This window comes from Mustela erminea, chromosome 1 (genome assembly GCF_009829155.1).
Source record: "Mustela erminea isolate mMusErm1 chromosome 1, mMusErm1.Pri, whole genome shotgun sequence".
Classification (NCBI taxonomy): Eukaryota; Metazoa; Chordata; class Mammalia; order Carnivora; family Mustelidae; genus Mustela; species Mustela erminea.
In genome coordinates, this window is record NC_045614.1 from 218,615,455 (window position 1) to 218,632,654 (window position 17,200).

The 17,200-nt window shown below is 57.9% G+C and overlaps 3 protein-coding genes across 3 annotated transcripts in view; all 3 read right to left on the bottom strand.

Annotated features, from left to right (window-relative positions):
• Positions 1 to 12,054, bottom strand: part of TSPEAR (thrombospondin type laminin G domain and EAR repeats) — a 28,435-nt gene extending 16,381 nt beyond the window's left edge. The window contains exons 1-5 of the mRNA XM_032356915.1: positions 12,050 to 12,054; positions 11,928 to 11,932; positions 4,553 to 4,791; positions 2,554 to 2,644; positions 1,581 to 1,737 (exon numbers count right to left, since the gene is read on the bottom strand). Coding sequence (XP_032212806.1) covers positions 1,581 to 1,737; positions 2,554 to 2,644; positions 4,553 to 4,638 — 334 coding nt within the window. The 5' untranslated portion in view covers positions 4,639 to 4,791; positions 11,928 to 11,932; positions 12,050 to 12,054. The remainder of the gene's footprint in view (positions 1 to 1,580; positions 1,738 to 2,553; positions 2,645 to 4,552; positions 4,792 to 11,927; positions 11,933 to 12,049) is intronic.
• Positions 6,435 to 17,113, bottom strand: LOC116598347 (keratin-associated protein 10-7-like). Its single transcript, XM_032357040.1, has 2 exons — positions 16,239 to 17,113; positions 6,435 to 6,465 (listed from the first exon to the last, which is right to left on the bottom strand). Exon 1 carries the CDS (start codon positions 17,111 to 17,113, stop codon positions 16,331 to 16,333), a length of 783 nt encoding a protein of 260 aa, XP_032212931.1. The 3' UTR covers positions 6,435 to 6,465; positions 16,239 to 16,330.
• On the bottom strand, positions 6,558 to 7,387 carry LOC116598341 (keratin-associated protein 10-7-like). Its single transcript, XM_032357029.1, has one exon. The coding sequence runs from the start codon at positions 7,341 to 7,343 to the stop codon at positions 6,558 to 6,560; it is 786 nt and encodes a 261-aa protein (XP_032212920.1). The 5' UTR covers positions 7,344 to 7,387.
• Positions 17,114 to 17,200: the final 87 nt, after the last annotated feature.

Sequence of the window (17,200 nt, forward strand, 5' to 3'; positions counted from 1 at the left end):
CCCCGGCCCGGGCAGTCCTGCCGCTGCCTCTGCACCCACGCGGGGACCGTGAGGACGCAGGGGTCTCCAACACGGCCCCCGGGAGGAAGTGAGGCCCCCACTTCCGCGAGGCCGCGAGGCTCCCCGGCCGGCCTCCCTGCCCACCGTCCCCTGGAATATTCTCAGTCATCACGGCCTGAGGCTAGTTTTGCCTTGTTCCCCGGCATTTGACCCCATCACTTCCGATGGCTCCACCTCCGCTCGGGCCAAGCCGCATGGTCCTGAGGACGCTGTGAGACGGATTCACAGCGATGTGGGCGCTGCTGCCCGCGCTGGGGGCACCTGGGCTCACAGCCTGCCTTCTGCCTCTTGTTCCGAGCTGGAACTGGACAGAAGCAGGAAATTTCCACTGGGCAGGGAAGTCATTTTCCTCTGGGTCTCTTCTTTTACAATAAAAATTATTCAAAATTACAGTTACTATAAAATTATTCCAAATATCATGGCGATAAATGGCATCAATGTAGACTATCTTTGGAAAGATTTACTTACTTTAGAGCAAGACAGAGCAGCAGTGGAGGGGGAGGGGCGGGGGGGGAAGCAGGCTCCCCGCTGAGCACAGAGCCCAATGTGGGGCTCGATCCCAGGACCCTGAGATCATGACCTGAGCTGAAATCCAGAGCCGGATGCTGAACCAACTGTGCCACCAGGTACCCCAATCTGTAGACTATTAAAGTGCTCCCCAACGTGAACAAATAAAAAGCAGCCGGGGGTGGGGTGAGGCGCCTGGGTGGCTCCGTCGGTGGAGTTCAACTCTTGGTTTCAGCTCAGGTGATGGTCCCAGTGTCCTGGGATCAAGCCCCATATCGAGCTCCCTGGTCAGCAGGAATCTGCTTCTCCCTCTGCCCCGCCCCCGCTCTCTCTCTCTCATTCCTTCTCTCAAATAAATAAAGTCTTTAAAAAAAAATGGCAGCAGACAAGCCGGTGTTGCTGGGACTTGGGAAACCCAGGCCAGGACTGGATTGTGGGGGTGATGTGCTCGGGGCTCCCCGACTGGTGGAGTGTGACCCTGAGGCTCGGGAGGGGCGGGGGCTGTCTCCCTGGTGGAGTGTGGGGACGCGGCTGCTCCGGGGCAGGGGTGTGGCTTACACAAACCGCCCCAACAGGACCTTTCTACCTGGAGAGCACACAAGCACACACTAAAGAGAGCAGGGCAGGGGACCCTCGGCGTCCCCCGGGGTGGGGGGCTGAGGTGTGGCTTTCAGAGGCAGATGGGGACAAAGACCTCACATACTGGTGTGGGGGCAAAGCAGGCGGCAGATGAAAGTCCGAAGGCCCAAGGGAAGGAATGTGACGTTAGGGAACAGCCCCTGGTGTCCCAAGCAGGACCAGCGGTTCCCTGGGGACACCACCCAAGTGGGGTTTGGCGGCCACTGGGCAAGCCTCCTGGAGGAAAGGTGGATGGTGCTGGCTGGTTTGACGGAGACAGTCCTTCTGTTAATTTGGTGATCACTCTCCCGTCTGCTCCCAGGGGACGTGGGAAAGCCACGAGGCTCATGGGGCCACCATCAGTGAAGGGGAGTGGGTGGCGTTGACCTACTAACCATAGGGATATTTTAGCACCTCATTATCTTCTGGCTTCCCTGGGATACCCTGCAGGACAGGAGGGATGGACAGCACGGCCAGCTCGGCACTCGGGCAGGGACAGAGCCGCGGGGTGGCGTCTGAGCCGGGCAGCAGGACCAGCTGCCTCACCAAGCCCTGCGGAGAGACGGATGGATGGCGCGTTCAGAACCTCGTCCCCAGAGTGCCAGGACCCCAGGGCTCAGCCTGTCCGGACCCTGGGGGAGGGGTGGGAATGGAGGATGGTAGGTCCCTCGACCTCCAGAGCTAGGAGAGAAGAGTCTGCTGATTGGCTGGGGGGGGGGGTAGCGCTGAGAGCAATGGTGGGGAATTCTATATCATTCTAAGGTAACTGAGTCACGGAAGGGGTTTTTCCTGTGAACTGACCTAGGGTGACTGGGCTGTATTTCTCATCCAACCATCTGTCCTTTTGTCTGTCCATCCGTCCGTCCGCCCGTCCACCCGCCCACCCACTCACCCGTCCATGCAAGCGCACCATCCATACCTATTCACCAAGCGCCTATCGTGTCTCAGACACGGGTCTAGACACAACACAGCACGAAACAAGTCCCTTGCGCTCAGGGAACAAGCTCGACCGGCTGCAGTCTAGGGGAGAGGCAGGTGCCGAGCACCCGTGGTCTGAGGGCGGTCGGGGCCGCAGGGGATGGGTGCGAGGCCCACCTCCGCTGAGGGGTGGGGGAGGTTTCCACAGAAGAGGGCACAGCAGGCCCCTGAGGGTAGAGGGTGTGAGCTCTGGGGGCCGTGGCCACGCGTGTGTCAGGAAGAGGGAACACGGCAGAATGTGCCTGGCCAGTAAGGGGTCCCAGTGTAGCCCAGGGTCCCTGATCCGCGTGGCACACAGCCCGCCTGTCAGCCGGAGCGTGAGGACAGCAGGCCTGCAGGGACGGTCCCTCTGTGAGCACTGGTGCTGGGGCCGGGAAGCCCCTACCGTACCGTGAACAGGCCTTTGGTCCTCTTCCTGCTGCCGACGAAGAACCGGGCTCCTCGCACTGACAGGCCGGCCGGGAAGGGCACGTCAGCCATTCTGAAACCATGGGAGGGTGGTTTTAGGGCCACGGGGTATGGCGGGGGCCGCAGTGTCACAGCCCATTTATGGAGAAAAGGCAGGGGGAGGCAGCACGGGCAAGATACTGGCTTCCCGGGGCGGCTGTAACAATCACCACGCACGGCGGGGCTTCAACAGCGGACGGTCCCCAGCTCTGAGGCCAGAAGGGCGGGTTCCTCTGGCCTCTTCCAGCCGCTGGGGGCTTCTGGTGGCCCTGGCTTGGAGCCCATGCACCCCTCAGCCTCTGTCTGCGGGTGGCCTTCTCTTGCCTCTTCTCTTCTGAGAAGGACACTAGACTCTGGACGGGAGGTTATCCAGGACGACCTCAACTGAACTCGATCACACTGCAAAGACGGTCTCCAAGCAAGGTTCTATTCTGGGGTTCTGGCAGACCTCAGTTGGAGGGACGCTCTCTGCCCCAGAACAGGAGTCGTCCGCAAGTGTGGCTGCGGAGTTGTCCATACAGTGGCTCCTCCATCTCTCGGGAACCTACCGTGGCTCCCACTGGCATTGAGTCCCCAGCTGCCCACCCTCCCCCAAGCCTGCGGGGGAGCAGATGGTGTCTGGGAGGGAGGGGTCCTTGCTGGGGACCTGGAAGATGTTGGAAACGTGGCCAGAGCTGGACTTTGATGTGGACACGGTGGGTGAAGCTTGGGGTTGGTGGGGGGAAGGTGGGTGTCTGCTAGAGGAGATGGTCTGGCTGAGCCTCTGGGGTGGACGGGCCAGGCGTGTGCTCTCTCCTCACTGCCTCCTGCATCTCGACGCCGTACCCCCCCGTAAACACACCTGCCCCTTCCAGGCTTGCATCTGGCTACAGCGGGCCACCGTGCGGCCGGTTCCTGACCGCCATCCCAGAATGCGCCGTGTTCCCATGGCAGCTCTGATCCCAGCGCGCCCTCCATGCACCCGCGAGGCCTGTGAGGCCCGATCCCAGGGCCCAGATTCCTCCTCGGCCCCATCGGCTGCAGCCCCAGCTCCTTCTGTCCCCTCCCTTGGCCCACGCTCCTCCCCGTCACAGAGCTGTCCCCACTGCTGGGTCCCCACCGTCATCGCCCAGTAAAGGCCCTGCCGCACCTGGGGGTCCCGGAGGGCACTGGTAGTAGAGATGTATTTAGACCAAGTGTGTGAATGCAAGGATTCTTTTCATTATGGACTAAGTGTCCTCTAAGCAGGCAGCATGAGAGTCGACCTTTGCAAGTAATATTTGCAATAATGATAGATTTAACGTAAACAGCACAATTTATGATTTAAAAAAAAAGAGTGCCCAGCGCCCCTGAGCCCTGCTGGAAGCTGAGGGTGAGGGGGGTCGTCAGCAGCTGGCGGGGCTGTAGGGCCCTCTGCCTCCCTCCCTGGTCCAGCCCAGCACCCAGGGGACGGCGGGCCAGGGGCTGGGGTGGTGCTGGCAGAGGGTCCGTCTGCGTGTCTAGCTGGAGCTGTAGTGGCCGCGCACTCCCTGGGCCCCGACCAGCAAACCGGGTCTTAGGTCGAACGATGTGCTGACACCACAGAGCCGAGCCGGGCTCGAGTCGGGTGCCAGAGCTCCTGGTGGGTTTGCTCTGTGGGCTTTTGCAACGTGACCATGCTCTGCGGGTGCGCCCCTCCCCCAACCCCTGTTCACGTCCAGCGCACCCAGCCTGGGATCCTGTGTCCGCCCCACCCACCCCGCCTTTCCAGGGGACGGGTTTGGTCCCGGACCCCCGATGACCCTGTGTTCCTGCCCCAGAGCGTGGTTCCCAGAGGCTGTTTGCCCACAAGCCCAAGCGCCCACGGTGGGCACTGCACAATGCCGGCCGTGCCTGGGACAGCCGCCCCGCCCCACTGCCCTGGGCGCGTCTGGGCAGGCGTCGCACAGCCCCGCGCCCCCTCCCCGGGCGTCCTGCTACCTACATGTCCACCGGGAGGCCGCAGTCCGTGGTGAGGGAAAAGGATCCTTCGGATACGGCCAAGACCAGCGTGTGCCACTGGCTGTCCATCAGAGCGGGGCTGCGGAAGGTCACCCGGGTTTGCCAGGACCCCGCCGTGTCCTGGCTGAGGAAGAGGAAGTGCAGCCGGGTGGGCGAGTACCGCAGGCCCAGCAGCAGGGCGTCCGGCTCCTCCGCCAGCACTGTGAACAGGTACTCGTTCTTCTGAAAGACAGGGTGAGGCCGGAAGGTCGGACGGCGGAGTGTGGGGCCGGGGAGGCTGGGCAGGAGAGCACGGGGCAAGGCAGGGGAGGGCAGGCTCACAGGCAGGCCCTAGTGCGGTGGCCCGGTCTGTGATGAAACCCACCAGCCCCGCTCCCACCTACCGGGACGGCTACTCTCCAACGCGCAGGACACGTGCTGGCAAGGCCGTGGGAAATGGGGCATTGGAATGGGGCGTGTAGGCACGCCCTGGGGACCGGGGGTTGCCGCTCGGTGTAGCTGTTGGGGAGAACAGAGGGACGGGCCCTGGAAACCAGCGCAGGACCCAGCAAGTCCTCTCTGGGCCAGAGCGCGGAGGGAAGGGTGGGTCCCGGGGAGAGGCGCCACGCGGACCCCATCGTCCACAGGCGCTCACGTGCAGAAGCGGCCCAGGGGACCCGTGGTCTGCCTGTGGGAGGCACGGTTACTCAACCTTGGACACGTCCCAGCATTCACACGGATGACCCTGGAGGCCGTCACACTAAGGGAAGTCGGCCAGTCCTGCAGGACACGGACCACACGGTCCCACTTCCGTGAGGGGCCCTGAGCCGCCACGTGCAGAGACAGAGCCTAGAACGGGGGTGTGGGGGCTGGGACAGGAGCGGCCGTGGGGCTCCGCGGGGAGATGGGAAAGTCTGCACCTGGACGGTGGGGACGGCTGCACGAGAGTGTGAAGGCCGCACCTCGCCTCCCAGCTTGGACCACGCACACCTGAGCACCCGTCGGAGGCCCTCAGGGGCCCCAGCTCCCAGCCCACCGCAGCTGGCAGCTCCAAGCTGGGCACCAGAGTGGGCGTCGAAGCCAGGCTGCAGCGTCTCCCGCAAGCCTCCATCTCCTAAAACCACGACCCCCGCCCGGGCTACAATGCCGCGGACATAGTACAAGCTGCCACGGTCCCCGTCTTCGACCTAATACCTCACCCAGGAACACACACTTGGCACATGCGGGTCACACGGGCTGTGGTGCTGAGGGGACACGGAGGCCCCATTGCTTTCCAGGCTGGGACGGGGCACCCGGACAACTTCCATGGCAGGGGAGCTCTCTCCCATGTGGCCACTCTCAGGGAGGGGGAGGCGAAACGTGGAAGCCAAGAACAGTCAGGATGAAATCCTCACGGTGGGGCTGGGGACACGAGACAAGAGGCCGGGAAGGGGCATTGGCGTCACAGCCACAGCCCTGCTGGGACAGGAATGCCCACGTCCCGGGTTCTGGCTTTGGGCACGCAGGGTCCAGCAGCCCTGACCTTCCCGGGCCAGGTGTGCCTCCCACCCCGGGGCCCTGCCCTGCGGGATTTCTCAGTCCCCCATTCCTAGAAATGTTCCCGGATGGAGGAGACCAATGTCTGGTCAGACCCCTGCACCCCCACCCCCATGAGGGTCGGAAGAAAGGAAGCAGATGCGCTGGTGAGTGAGTTTATTGGGGTGTCTGAGCAGGCGCCGAGAGGTCAGCAGTTGAGGCCGCGGGACCCGAGCCGAGAAACTGGGAGGGAAGGGCGGGGGACCCGGAAGTGCTGGAGGCCCCTCCTGGGAGCAGGAGCCCTGGGGGGCAGCGGGGGCAGCATTCTGGGGAGCTATTAGGTCAAGGTCAGGTCAGCAGAGTGGACGCATGGTAGACGCTGTCCTGGGTGTGGGCAGCCACCTAACAGGTCAGGACCGCACTGAGGGGGTGGGAAGGACCACGGTCACTGGGTGGGTCCTGAGCCCAGCTGGCCCCGGGGAAGACGGGCCCCGTCAGCAGCAGGACTTCTGGGCGGAGGCGGGCACGCAGCAGGCGGGCCTGCACACGGGGCGGCAGAGCAGGGACACGCAGGAGGATGGTCTGCAGCAGGACAAGGAGCAGGGGCTGGGCTGGCAGCAGGAGGAGGGCCCGGAGCAGACAGGGGTGCAGCAGACGGGCTTGCAGCATACAGGGGTGCAGCAGACGGGCTTGCAGCACACAGGGGTGCAGCAGACGGGCTTGCAGCACACAGGGGTGCAGCAGACGGGCTTGCAGCACACAGGGGTGCAGCAGACAGGGGTGCAACAGACGGGCTTGCAGCACACAGGGGTGCAGCAGACGGGCTTGCAGCAGACAGGGGTGCAGCCGACAGGCTGGCAGCAGTCTTCCTGGCAGGGGGAGGAGCTGCAGCAGGAGGGCTGGCAGCTAGACTGCTGGCAGCATGAAGAGGCTGAGCAGGGGGAGGCCTCACAGCAGACAGGGGTGCAGCAGACGGGCTTGCAACAGACAGGGGTGCAGCAGACGGGCTTGCAGCAGAGAGACACACAGCAGTCTTCCTGGCAGGGGGAGGAGCTGCAGCAGGAGGGCTGGCAGGAGCTGGTGCAGGCTGGTTGGCAGGGGCTGGACCCGCAGCTCGCAGGGGTGCAGATGAGGGTCAGGCAGGAGGGGGCACAGCAGGAGGGGGCACAGCAGGCGGGGGCACAGCAGGGGGGCTCGCAGCAGCTCTCTGGGCAGTCGTCCACCTGCCAGGAGTCGGGGCAGGCGTTGCTGGAGCAGACGGACAGGGTGGATGCGGCCATGGTGGGGCGGTGGGGCTGGAGGAGGCTGCGAGTGTGAGTGTGAGTGTGTGTGTGAGTGTGTGTGTGAGGCACTGGTTGTCTGTCGGCTTTTATACCCGCCGAGGTGTGTGTTGTCCAGCAAGAGGCTCCGTGAGACTTCCCCTTCCTCGTGGCTGTTTTGGCTGAGCCCTGGGAGTGCTTATTACCGCCGGTTTATTTACACGAGAGTGTCTGCTTGTAAAATGCCTGTTGTGGTTGAGGACGGGGTTGGCCCCTGACTTTGTCTGGGTCTTTAAGCAAACAGCACGGGAACAACCTAGTGTCCTGCAGCCCCGGCCGGACAGCCTGCCCACCGCGTCCTGCTCTCGGCTGTGGTTTGCGGGGGGAGTTGGGGGCTGGGGGTGGGCAAAGGCTGCGAATCCCAGTCCCGGGGAGCAGGCGGGACGCGACACCAGGACACCAGGACACCACACCAGGACCGTGTGCGCGTCCGCTGCCGGCGCCCCCCAACACGGAGAGCCGCGTGGCGGCGATGAGGGTTGAGCGGGAAGGCGGACGGCAGGTCTCAGCCCGGAACGGCCGAGAAGAACGTGGACAACTTCCGAGGACCGGGGCCGCGCTCAGGATGCCGCTCACCGCGCGAGACTTCGGACGGGCGGATCAGGACCGGGAACGCTTCTCAGAGCAGAGGGCCATGGGGTGTGCGGACGTGGGGTTCTGACCAGACGTGGGAGGAGGCGGACAGGAGCCGGTGCACGTGTCGGCACACGGGCGTGCTCGCTCACCGACCTCAGCACCCTAGATGTTTCCGGAGAGGCTGGCATCGGCCCGCCGCTCAGCAAAGACGTGCGACCGGATCTCCAACGTGGGAGGGGGAGGCGTCGGACCACGGCCTCTGTGCCGCCCGGTGAGAGGAAGGTACAGCCCTTCCCACGCGAGAGCTGTCCTGGAAAACTGCCGCCGAACACCGCTGGTGGGAGCATCCCCAGACCAGCTGGTCCAGCAGAGTCAACGCCGGAACCAAGAGAAGGAAGACATAGAAAATCATCAAGAGAAAAAGAAAATCAGCCAAAAGCAGATTGCAGGTCCTGCCACCTTCAGGGAGAGGCATTCGCCCGCTTGACCCGACAGCCAAGCTGCGGCTCACCGTCCTCCCCGCCTCCCTCCGCGGACAACGCACTTGGTGGCGCTGGGTGGGACCCCGAGTCCCGGCGGTCGCCCACGCACCGCCCCTAAGCCATGCAGAAGGTCCCTCGTGCTCCCCACCCTTTGCCCCAAACCCTTGTGGCCACCAACTCTCGATCACTGCCCTTGTGGCTTTTCCAGAATGTTCTATAAAGACAGTGTGCAGCCTCTGGGGTCTGGCATCTTGCATTTAGCAGAACCTGCTTGTGCTTCCAGGGCTGAGGGCCGGGCGGCCGTGCCCTCTCTTTCGTCCGATCGCGTTCCGCTGCGGGCCGGGGCCATTGTTCGGTGATTCTGCCGCCAGATGGAGGACGTTTCCGTCGCTTTCTGTTCTGGAGGGTTACGAGCCAAGAAAGCGGCCGCAGCATCACGTACCGGTCTTTGCCTGGCAGCGGATTTCTGTTTCTCCAGGGCAAACATGCAGGGGTGGCCGCGCTGGGTCATGGGCTCAGGGCACGTGCAACGTGATCAGAAACTGCCAAACGATTTTGCCAAGTGTCCATGCCGTGCTGCGCTCCCTCTAGCCGCGCACAGGGGCTCGCGTGGCCCTGTGTCCTTGCCAGCCCTCGAAGTTGCATTTTTTGGTTCCATATTGGCCATTCTAACAGGTGTGTGCGGTACCTTACTGCAGTTTAATTTGTGTCCCCTGATGACTAATGCTGGGTTGAGACTCTTGAACGCGCTTTCTTGCCAAGCTTTCCGAAGTGCCCGAATGACGCTACGTTTCCCCCAGCGCTGCTCGAGCTCCTCCCTCCTCCGCGCCCCCGCCGGCTACCCCTGGCTGGGCTTTGCCGTCTTGGCCATCCTCAGAGGCACGTTAGGGTACCTCCGTGGGGTTTACTTTGTACCTCCCTGACAACTAATGGTGTGAGGTGTCTTTTTTATGTGTGTATTTGCCATCCACTTGTCTTTTTGGTGTTTCTTCAAATGTTCAGGCCCTTCCTTTTTTAAGGTTTTCTTGACTGAATTTTGAGAGCTCTTTATGCATGTTGGATATGAGCGCCATTGGACTTGAAGAAGGTGGGCGTCAGGGCACCAAGCCCCTCACGTCGAACATTCGTGTGTACAGATGTGTACGCCCCCCAGAAACAGAACTGCCAACAGCCTCCTGTCGACCAGAAGTTCTAGGATAACATGGAGTTGATGGACACATACTTGTCTTCTTACAATAAAGTGAGCTGGAGAAGAAAATGCTCTCAAGAAAATCATCAGGAAGAGAAAACACGTGCGCAGTAGGGTACGGATTTACTTGGGAAAGCCCCGTGGGAGTGCGGGCTCGCAGTCCAAGCCCATGTGGCACGAGGGTGGGCTGCCCTTGGCTCGGATGCGACTTGCGAATATTTTCTGCTATTCAGGCTCTCGGCAGTGTTGCTGGGAGAGCAAAAGGGTTCAATACGGGTAGAGACCTCTTCATCGATTTTCGTCTTCTTCAGATCGTGCTCTCGGCTATAGCCCAACTCAAGGTCGCAACAATTCTTCTGCTGTTTGCTTCTAAAAGTCTAAAATGTTTACATTTTACATTTAGGGCTATGATCAGTTTTTATGAAGCTTTTACACTAAGTGTGAGGTATGGGTCAAGGCTCCTTTTTGGTTTTTTGGATTTGGACGCCCAGTTGTTCCAAGCACACTTCTGTGTCTTGAACTTGCCTTTGCAAGTATCTGGTCAAAAATCAGTTGACTGTATTTGCGTGCGTCTGTGTGTCTATTCTGTTTCCGGATCTGTCTGCTTCTATTCCCTTGCCAACGTCACGTTGTCTTGAGTACTGTGGCTTTACAGAAAATCTTGGAGTCGGGTAGTGACGTCCTCCAACTTTGGTCTTCAGCTTCAAGTGGTTTGGATATTTGAGCTCCTTTCCTATCCAAATAATTTTAGGATTCGCTTGTTCTTACTGACAAAAACTGCTACTGGGACGTGGTTGGGCATTGGCTTGAGTCTATAGACGAGTCTGGAGCTCACTGACAGAACAATATTCCCACCTGCGAACATGGTTTAGCTCTCCATTGACTAAAGTCTGGTTAAGTTTCTTTTGTCGGTATTTTTGTAGTTCTCATTATGTACCTATTCCCTGAGATTTATATCTAAGTTTCCATTGTTTATTCTGTTGTAAATCACGCCTTTAAACAAAATTTTTCAATTCTAATGATTTATTGCTATTATATTGAAATGCGATTAATTTTAATTATTTTAGGCTTGCACACTTCAACCTTGCTAAACTCTCTTGTATATCTAGGAGATTTCTATAGATTCTTGGGGTTTTCTAGGTGGACACTGACATCCTCTGTGAATACAGACCATTGTACATCTTAATTTCCAATGTGTATGACTTGTATTTCTTCTTGCTGGTTGCACAGGCAGGACTTCAGTATGGTGTTGAGTAGGGGCAGTGAGAGAGGACATCTGTACCTTTTTCCTGATCTTTGGAGGGAAGCTCTTAGACTTTTACAATTAAGTATGGTGTGTGCTATAAATTTTTCACAGATGTCTTTTATCATGTTAACAGGTTTTCCAATTATTCCTAGTTTACTATAAGCTTTAAAAAAAAAATTGAACAGGGGAGAACCCTCTCCAATTCATTCTATGAGGCTTACATTACCCTGATAACAAAGCCAGGCAGAAAACCACATACAAACATCCCTTACAAACAATCATGCAAAAGTCCTCAACAAAACACTAGCAAACTGAATTCAGCAGCACAGTGAAGAGATTACACACCGCAACCATGAAGGACGCGTTTCTGGAATTCAAGGATGGTTCCACTTAGGAACATTGGTCAGTATAAAACCCCACGCTACCAGCATAAGGAGAACAGTGCAGGCTCATCTCCATCGATACCGAAAAAGCATTTGACGACATTCAGCACGCTTCCATGGAGACCCACTCAACAGACTGTAAGGGCCTACTTAGCCAGAGCGAGCCATTTTGTTGTTTATGCAGTAAACTTAGATTGAACCTGCCCCTTCCCCCCAAGAGAAAAGTGCTTAGAAACAGAACTGGTGAAATATGACTGACCAGGCCCTGATAACAGAGCCCACATACAAGGACGTGTCCGGCCAGGCGGAAACGTCCAATCAGTAAAAGCGCACGTATTACCTCCCTACCCGCCAAGGATGAGCCAGGCCAGGTGGAAACGTCCAATCAAGGGAAAGCGCACGAATTACCCGCCAAGGAGTGTGAGCCCCGCCTATCAGGCACCAGACAAAGGCGCCGATTCCAGCCAAGGTCATAGACTGAATTAAATGACTACCATGGGGTGAACTGTAATTCAATCGGCCACCTATGTGTGGCCAGGCTCGACCACAGGGCCTCTGCTCTATAAAAGTTAGTCTGTGAGGCTGGGAGGGGTCGCCTCTTTGCAAGAGACGGCCCTGGCCGGTCAGTTTGATTCCCGATGCTTGGCGCGAAATAAAGCTTTGCTTGACCTTCGCTTTGTATCAGTCTCGTCCTTTTATCCACAGACCCTTTCAAGACTAGGAAAAGCAGGAACTACCACAGCATAATAAAATATTTGTGTGAAAACCCCTCAGCAAAGATCGTACTCAACGGGGAAGACTGGGAGCTTGTCCTCTAAGATCAGGAATGGGGCAGGGATGCAACTTTTAGCCACTTCTATTCATCCCGGTTCTGGAGTTTCCCAAGAGCAGTTGGACAATGAAATAAATAGAAGCAGTGTAGATTGGAAAGGGGGAAGTGAAATCATACCTGCTCACAGATGTCATGACCTTATATATAGCGTGTTAGCACTAGCAAATGAATTCAGAAAAATGGCAGGAGACAAGGTCAACACACAAAAATCCATTGCATTTCTATACACAAACAATGAACAATCCCAAATGGAAATTATAAAAATAATTCAATTTATGATTGCTTCAAAAAAGAATAAAATAAAAGGAACTGGCCAAGGAGGGGGAAGTCCTGTACAACGAAATCTATGAAACGTTGGTGAAAGACGGCCAAGAAGACATAAATAAATGGAAAGACAGTCCACGTTCACGGACGGGAAGGCTCAGTGTTGTTAAGATGTCCAGACTACCCAAAGCAATCTACAGACGTAATGCGATCATTATTGAAATCACAGTGACGGTGTCCATTCCCAGTGACAGGGATGGAACTAGAGGGTATTATGCTGAGCGAGGTAAATCAGTCAGAGAAAGACAATTATATGATCTCTCTGATTTGAGGAATTTGAGAAATCAGACAGAGGATCACATGGGAAGGGAGGGAAAAATGGAACAAGACGAAACCAGAGAGGGAGACAAACCCTAAGAGACTCTCAATCTCAGGAAACAGCTGAGGGTTGCTGGAGGGGTGGTGGGTGGGGGACAGGGTGGCTGGCGATGGGCCCTGGGGAAGGTAAGTGCTATGGTGAGAGCCGGGAACTGTGTCAGACTGATGACTCACAGACCTGCACCCCTGAAGCAAATGGTACATTGTATGTTAATTAAAAAGTCACAATGACGTTTTCACAGAAACATAAAACCACTCACACTCATATAGAATCTCAAGGGACCCTGAATAGCCGAAACAATCCCCAAAACACAAAGCTGGAGGACTCACACCTCCTGAGTTTGAAACCACAAAGCTACAGTAATCAAAGTAGGATGGTGTGGACGTGAAAACGGGGTACGTATAGACCAATGGAATAGACCGGAGTCCGGGAATAAACCGTCACCTTATAGGTCAAGTCAGCTTTCACAAGGACACCAAGTCCATTCAACGGAGAAAGGACAGTCTTGTCTTGTCTTTTAAAGTTTTTTCTTTATTTATTTGGGAGAAAGAATGAGTGAGAGCGTGAGAGGGGAGAGGTCAGAGGGAGACGCAGACCCCCCACTGAGCGGGGAGCCCGATGTGGGACTCCGTCCTGGGACTCCATCCTGGGATTCCAGGATCACGACCTGAGCCGCAGGCCGTTGCTTCACCAACTGAGTCCCCGAGGTGCCCCAGGACAGTCTTTTCCACAAATGGTGCTGGGAACACTGATGACCCACGTGCGAAAGAATGAAGGTGGCCCCGGTGTCACACGACACACAAAAATGAACTCAAAATGGATCCTGAACATAAATGGAAGACCTAACACTATAAAACTCTTGGAAGAAAACACAGGATGAAAGCTTCGCAACATCGGATTTCACGAGGATTTCCTGGATATGACACCAGCGGCACAGGCAACAACAAAACAAAACAAAACGAAACCAAAACTGGACGTCATGAAAATTCTAAATATTTTTCATCAAAAGACAATACCAATGGAGAATAAAAGGTAACTCAAAGACATGGAGAAGACATTTGAAAATCACATTCTGATCAGGGATTAATATCTAAAATGCATGAGAACTCCCAAAACTCGGTAACAAAAAGCCAAACAACCCAATTCAAAAATGAGCAAAGGGCGTGAATGACACAGAAGATGCACAAATTCTGTGACCAACGAGCACAGGAAAGATGCTCAACGTCACTCATTATCAGAGACACCAAATCCAATGCAACGACAAGCCCCTTACACCCATCACGGCAGATGCATCATATATATCGTACTTATGTAACTGGAAACATAATGTGGAGATGGGATATACAATGTACGTACAAGGAGAAGACATCTTTGTATATGGATATTATATATAAGATTTCATTTGTTTATTTATTTGACAGACAGAGATCACAAGCAGGCAGAGAGGCAGGCTGAGAGAGAGGGGGAAGCAGGCTCCCCAATGAGCAGAGAGCCCCATGTGGGGCTCGATCCCAGGACCCCGAGATCATGACCTGAGCTGAAGGCAGAGGCTTAACCCACTGAGCCCCCCAGGTGCCCCTGGATATTATATATAATAGATATATTGTAACAAGGAGAAGACACCGCATGTTGATGATAATGTGGCGAACTTGAAGCCCTCCTGTGTAGTGAGCTGGAAATGGTCCAGCCGCTGTGGAAATCTATAGGGTGGTTCTTCAAAAAATCAACCGGGGAGTTACCGTACGATCCAGTAAATATACAGGTATATGTTCCGAAGAACCGAAAGCAGGCATTTGAAGAGAGCGTTGTACGGCTGTGTTCACAGCAGCGCTACTGACAAGAGCAGAGCCCAGGGCCCACCGAGGGACAGATAGATAAGCCAAACGCGGGCCATCCACGCAGCGGAATCGCAGCAGCCCTAAAAGGGAAGCAGGTCTGACTTCAGCATCATTGAAGCGTGACGAGGACATTAGTCACAGAAAGACAGCTACTCCGCGGTTCCACCGACGGGAGGTATTTCAGAGACAGAAGGCGGAAGGGCAGGCGCGAGGGCTGGGGGCAGGGGCTGGCGAGGCAGCGTTCGTGGGGACAGGGTTTCATCTTCCCGGGAATGAGGGGAGTCCTGGAGACGGAACGTGGGGACGGCGGCACGACCCGGAGGATGTACTAAGCGCCGTTGAACTCTGCGCTTGAAACTGGCTAGGACGGCAGACGAGGTTATGTGTATTTGGCATCAAGAAAAACAAATTGAAAAAAAAAAAAGAAGAAGGAGGAGGAGGAGGAGGGGGAGGAGGAGGAGGGAGGAGGAGGAGGAGGAGGAGGGGGAGGAGGAGGGTGCGACCAGGCCAGGAAGAACCCGGGAGGAAATTCACGCGCCTGAGAGTGACGGAAAACAGCCAGTCTGAGAAGTCTGCATGCTCCGTGCACGGGGAAGGACCCCGCTAAGGAGACAGGAGACCAGCAGGTGCCACGGCCGCAGGGGAGGGGCAGATGGAGCACGGGGCAACTTCAGGGTAGAGAGACCCGCTGTGACAGGGTCTCTTCCCCAGCACTCGGACCCCAAGCCCAACCCCTGGCTGCCTGGGCCTCCTCCCAACTCCCAAGGCCCATCTGTGAAACTTGGGGTGCTTGGGGCTCCACTGGGTTTGCCCTTCTTCATGGGGGCTGGACACATTCTGCAGCGGGTGGGAGGGCTGGGAGGTGCTGGGACATGCACCTTGCTCCTTCCCCTCCCCCACGCTTGTTCTGTGAACCTCAGGCCCAGGATCTGACAGCCTGACTTCATGGTCTTAGGGCTCTCAGTTGGTCTGGGGGGTAAGGTATCCAAGTCCGTGTTTCCCCATCTTGACTGGAGCAGTGCCTCCCCACGCCACCACCTTTCTGCTAAATGGGTACAGCCCAGGGGAGGACCCAGGGGGACCGCAGGCCTGTAGGGGCTGTGCTGCTGCATCCCCAAGGCCGGCTGGTCTGGGGCCGGTTTGTCCCGCTGGGCAGTGGGTGGAAACGGGCCAGGGGCTGAGAACTCTCAGACCACGACCCGTGTGCAGGTGGCCAGCCTTGGGAAGCCCTGGGCATGCAGGGGCCAAGAGCCCTGACCTTCCTGGGCCAGGGTGTGCCTCCCACCCCGGGGCCCTGCCCTGTGGGATTTCTCAGTCCCCCATTCCTAGAAATGTTCCCGGATGGAGGAGACCAATGTCTGGTCAGACCCCTGCACCCCCACCCCCATGAGGGTCGGAAGAAAGGAAGCAGATGCGCTGGTGAGTGAGTTTATTGGGGTTCTGAGCAGGCGCCGAGAGGTCAGCAGTTGAGGCCACGGGACCCGAGAGGTCAGCAGTTGAGGCCGCGGGACCCGAGCCGAGAAACTGGGAGGGAAGGGCGGGGGACCCGGAAGTGCTGGAGGCCCCTCCTGGGAGCAGGAGCCCTGGGGGGCAGTGGGGTCAGCGTTCTGGGGAGCTATTAGGTCAAGGTCAGGTCAGCAGAGTGGACGCATGGTGTGGGCAGCCACCTAACAGGTCAGGACCGCACTGAGGGGGTGGGGAGGACCACGGTCACTGGGTGGGTCCTGAGCCCAGCTGGCCCCGGGGAAGACGGGCCCCGTCAGCAGCAGGACTTCTGGGCCGAGGCGGGCAGGCAGCAGGCGGGCCTGCACACGGGGCGGCAGAGCAGGGACATGCAGGAGGAAGGTCTGCAGCAGGACAAGGAGCAGGGGCTGGGCTGGCAGCAGGAGGAGGGCCCGGAGCAGACAGGGGTGCAGCAGACGGGCTTGCAGCAGACAGGGGTGCAGCAGACGGGCTTGCAGCAGACAGGGGTGCAGCAGACGGGCTTGCAGCAGACAGGGGTGCAGCAGACGGGTTTGCAGCAGACCGGGGTGCAGCAGACGGGCTTGCAGCAGACAGGGGTGCAGCAGACAGGCTGGCAGCAGTCTTCCTGGCAGGGGGAGGAGCTGCAGCAGGAGGGCTGGCAGCTAGACTGCTGGCAGCATGAAGAGGCTGAGCAGGGGGAGGCCTCACAGCAGACAGGGGTGCAGCAGACGGGCTTGCAACAGACAGGGGTGCAGCAGACGGGCTTGCAGCAGAGAGACACACAGCAGTCTTCCTGGCAGGGGGAGGAGCTGCAGCAGGAGGGCTGGCAGGAGCTGGTGCAGGCTGGTTGGCAGGGGCTGGACCCGCAGCTCGCAGGGGTGCAGATGAGGGTCAGGCAGGAGGGGGCACAGCAGGAGGGGGCACAGCAGGCGGGGGCACAGCAGGGGGGCTCGCAGCAGCTCTCTGGGCAGTCGTCCACCTGCCAGGAGTCGGAGCAGGTGTCACAGGAGCCGGGCAGGCAGACGCGGCTGCCGTAGCTCCGGTCGCTGGAGCAGACGGACAGGGTGGATGCGGCCATGGTGGGGCGGTGGGGCTGGAGGAGGATATGAGTGTGAGTGTGAGTGTGTGTGTGAGTGTGTATGTGAGGTGCCCTGGGATGCCAGGG

Excerpts from the sequence above, each read along its gene's own strand:
- LOC116598341 (XM_032357029.1), bottom strand. The coding sequence starts at position 7,343 with ATGGCCGCATCCACCCTGTCCGTCTGCTCCAGCAACGCCTGCCCCGAC.
- LOC116598347 (XM_032357040.1), bottom strand. The coding sequence starts at position 17,113 with ATGGCCGCATCCACCCTGTCCGTCTGCTCCAGCGACCGGAGCTACGGC.